This window comes from Poecilia latipinna, unplaced genomic scaffold (assembly GCF_001443285.1).
Source record: "Poecilia latipinna isolate Pla-1442-1.1 unplaced genomic scaffold, P_latipinna-1.0 Scaffold849, whole genome shotgun sequence".
NCBI classification, from domain to species: domain Eukaryota; kingdom Metazoa; phylum Chordata; class Actinopteri; order Cyprinodontiformes; family Poeciliidae; genus Poecilia; species Poecilia latipinna.
In genome coordinates, this window is record NW_015113465.1 from 212,691 (window position 1) to 216,370 (window position 3,680).

Below are 3,680 nucleotides of genomic sequence, written 5' to 3' on the forward strand. Positions count from 1 at the left end.
TTCTCCACCCAATTCGGACTGAGTTTGAATTAGGGGGCATCAGAGAAAACGGGGGTGAATAAAAAATTTATTTTGCAGAATTTTATACATAAAATATTTTTGAAAAACTTTTGTTTCTTGTCTTTCCACTTCACAATTATGCCACACTTTGTGTTGTTTTATCGCAGAAGATCCCAATAGATAACACAAATGGTTGTTCAAGGGATATTCTGCCATCTTTTTTAAGTGAGTGGAACGGGAGAAGTGAGGAGGGACACCTTCAGGTCCAAAGGGGGTGATAAAGTTTAGGGGAGCGGGAGGAGGAGGAGGAGGGAGGGAGGCGAGGAGCAGGTGATATTTAAGCCACTGGCAGACTCTCTCCCCATCCATCTCTGCCTTGGCTCTGTCCCCTGCTGCTCTTTAAAGACAAAGGAGGCCCTCCATCAGCACTCAGGTAAGACCGACACAGAGACATGCTGCTTTTCTTGACTTTCTCCTCTGCAGCTGGTAAAAGGGTTTCTTGCAAACTATTCAGTGCAGCTGAAGTAGATAACCGAACGGGTCCAGGTGGGGTTTGTGGGAGAACAGACTAGAGGAGAACGACGGCAAACTGACCAATAACACAAGTTATACCAGTTCAATATGTCCTCCAAAACATTTCCACGGCAAATTACCAACCTGGTTGAATCCCTCAGCTTAAACTCCTTCCTCATGAAATGTATGTTCATTCTCAGAAGGTCCGGTGTTGCGTTACAGATAGGATCTGCATCTATTGTATCGTGTCAGCCAGTGAGACGGCCGACCATATAGATTTCCCAGATAGCCAGCCTTGTGTTGAACCCTCAGCAGCTTAATCAGACCCAATCGCCAGTAAGTGACAGCAGCTTAATGCAAGAAATAATTATAAGAAAATCCTAATTTCTAAAAATAGAACAGTTTGAATATTTTGAAAAAAACCTACTGGTTTTCTCTTATGTTTTTAGCCTTTTGTGGTCATGTATTTATTACAAAATATATATTTTATAGGTTAAATATCTGTATGTACCCCACATGAGAAATATTTTTGCTTTACTCAAGGTAGGAAGAATATATTTCATACTTTGCAAAAACTTGGCTATTATGCGTTTCTCGTAGGAACCTTTCAGCTACTGCGCAAACAACTTTTTAATATACAAAAGAAAGTTCTGCCAACATGGTATTTCAAGAAAAAAATATCAAAACTCCCAAACCAAGGCTGCAGTAAAAGAAAGCAGCCATTTTGTTCCTGCAGCCCATAGAGAGAGAACTACTCTTTCTCTACGTATAGGTCTTTAAACAGTTATTTTCTGCATTTCTATGGAAAATGTGGAAAACAGAATAGACGTTCTTGACAAAATGAGTGTTAAAAGTGACATATTTGTTGGTGTCAGGCTGAAATTATGCATAAACATATGTATATGTTAACTGTTACATGATGTAAATATTTGAAACTAACTTGCATCAGAAATAATTCAGTTGACAGTAGATAAAATTCTGCACAAAAACGTTACTCTACGTTACTCACAAATGCTTGAGAAATATTTGTATAAATAATGAGATGTTTGACATTACAGGGTTGAAATTATTCACAAATATTTTAAGAGCTTAATAATCTCTTTTGGTATTGTTATAGCCTATTTCTTAACAACATTATGAGACATAAATGCTTGAGATGTATCAAAACATTCTGCACAAGGATGCTAAGAGTTTTGTTGCCATGCAGAGGAAATGTATGCGTATTTTTAGGTCACCTTAATGATTGCATCTATGGGAATGGCTTGGTAGACTCTGCACTGGCACCTCGGGTTACTCGCCTCCTTAGTTTCTCAATGTAAGTGTTAGGTATCACATCGGAGACGTGTTTTCCTACAGCGTTGCGCACATTACCAGAGCAACCTGCAAGAGAGATAACCAGACGAATGGCATGCATCAGTTGCTTAGATTCAAACGTCCCAGCTTTACATTATTGACAGTGACTTATCTGTGTCTGTGTGTGCACAGTCTCCCCACGAGTCCAGCACAAGACGCTCCAAGATGCCGGACACAATGTGTGTAAGACTGTTCAGCAAAAGTAAAGCTTCTCCGAAAGCTTTATTCCAAAAAATGTGACCACACACTCCTCCTATCCATCAGTCTACCTGTCCCTCCGTCACTTCATCTTTGAGGTTGCTTCACCTCTGGTTGCCATGTGGCCACACATGTAAGCAGAGGCTGGAGCGGGCATTTGATCCAAGAGTTTAATGATTTCTACTTCACCCCCCACCTTCCAGCATGTCCAAGGAGCCCAGTTCCAACCTGGAGAGTGCCATGCAGATGCTCATAAAAACCTTCCACAAATATTCGGGGAAGGAGGGCGATAAGTACACCCTGAGCAGGGGCGAGCTGAAGGAGCTGCTAACGGAGGAACTGGGGAGTTACCTAGGGGTAAGTGTGGAGTGTCTCACAGGATAAATATGTGGTTGCGAAGAAAAAGATAGAGTGCATTTGCAAACATGTGTGACACAAGTAGAGGTATGCACATTTATACTTTCATGTGCAAGTTTTGACAAGCCTGCACAGCTTTGTAATCCTGCACACACACATAAAAAAAAAAAAAAAGTTGATGTTATTAACTCTGTCTGTCTCCAACAGAACTCCAAAGATAACGAAGCCGTGGAGAAGGTGATGAACGACCTGGACGCCAACAACGACGGCGAGGTGGACTTCACAGAGTTCATCATCCTGATGGGCGCCCTCACAGTGGCCTGCAACGACTTCTTCCTGGACTCAAAACCGGATGACAAGGGGAAAGACGGGGCAGAGAAGAAAGATTGAAACTGTGCAAGAGAGGCCGGAGTAAAAACAGGAGGAGGAGGACGACAATGAAGGAAAGGAGGAGGGGGAAAGGACTGTAAAACTGATGGCTGCTTTTTTTTTTTCTTTCGCTTTTCGTCTTACGCAATTTCTAAACACTACAAACCCATATGAGAGGAGATGTCCGGCGCTCAGTTTATGGGGTTCACAGAACATGAGGAATTCAGTGGGAGTGCTGTTTTCCCCCATGCAAATGTTATTCATACCACAACTAATCCGGATCAAGTTCCTCTCAGCGCAGCGAGAGACTTAATGTACACATCAGGGTTTATTTCACCACGTTTCAGCTCAGACTCATCCGAGTTTTACAGTAGGGGAGGTTATGAGAAGGCACCAGACTGGAGATGTGTGTTTGATCCTTTCTTGCACAATGGAGTATCTGTGAACATATATATGACTATATAAAGTTTCAGATCATTATATCATTGTATGTACTCAGAGTTGAAAGATAGGTGATGTTGCACCTATTTTTTAATCTTTTTTGGAAATAACCAGTGCTTCAAAATATTAAACATTGCATTTAACCAACATGGATGACGTGGTGTCTGATTTTTCCAAAAATGCTGCAGTGCTGATTCTTTAAATGTATTATTATTATTATTTTCTCTGGTTTTAGGAAAGGTAAATCAACAGCAAAAAGTTATTTTTGAAATAGGAACGGTTAGTAACTTGTATTTTGCGCAATAGAAAATTGCAACAGCTGCACTCTTCAAACCCCACGTCAGATAAACACTTAAAATAGCCCCAGTTTTATTAAGCAGCATCAACAAAACACAATGTTGGCAATATTGTTGGTTTGTGTGTTCAAATTTAGGGGCTTTATACTTCGA

At 40.9% G+C, this 3,680-nt stretch overlaps 1 protein-coding gene across 2 annotated transcripts; it reads left to right on the top strand.

The window, feature by feature from the left end:
* Positions 1–327: 327 nt before the first annotated feature.
* Positions 328–3,380, top strand: s100s (S100 calcium binding protein S). 2 transcript variants are annotated; one of them, XM_015047925.1, is made up of 4 exons: positions 350–433; positions 1,999–2,045; positions 2,268–2,421; positions 2,629–3,380. In XM_015047925.1, exons 2-4 carry the CDS (start codon positions 2,032–2,034, stop codon positions 2,809–2,811), a joined length of 351 nt encoding a protein of 116 aa, XP_014903411.1. In that variant the 5' UTR covers positions 350–433; positions 1,999–2,031; the 3' UTR covers positions 2,812–3,380. The 2 variants fall into 2 exon arrangements, with proteins under 2 accessions (XP_014903412.1, XP_014903411.1); XM_015047926.1 differs by lacking the exon at positions 1,999–2,045 and having other exon boundaries at positions 328–433.
* The last annotated feature ends 300 nt before the right edge of the window (positions 3,381–3,680 follow it).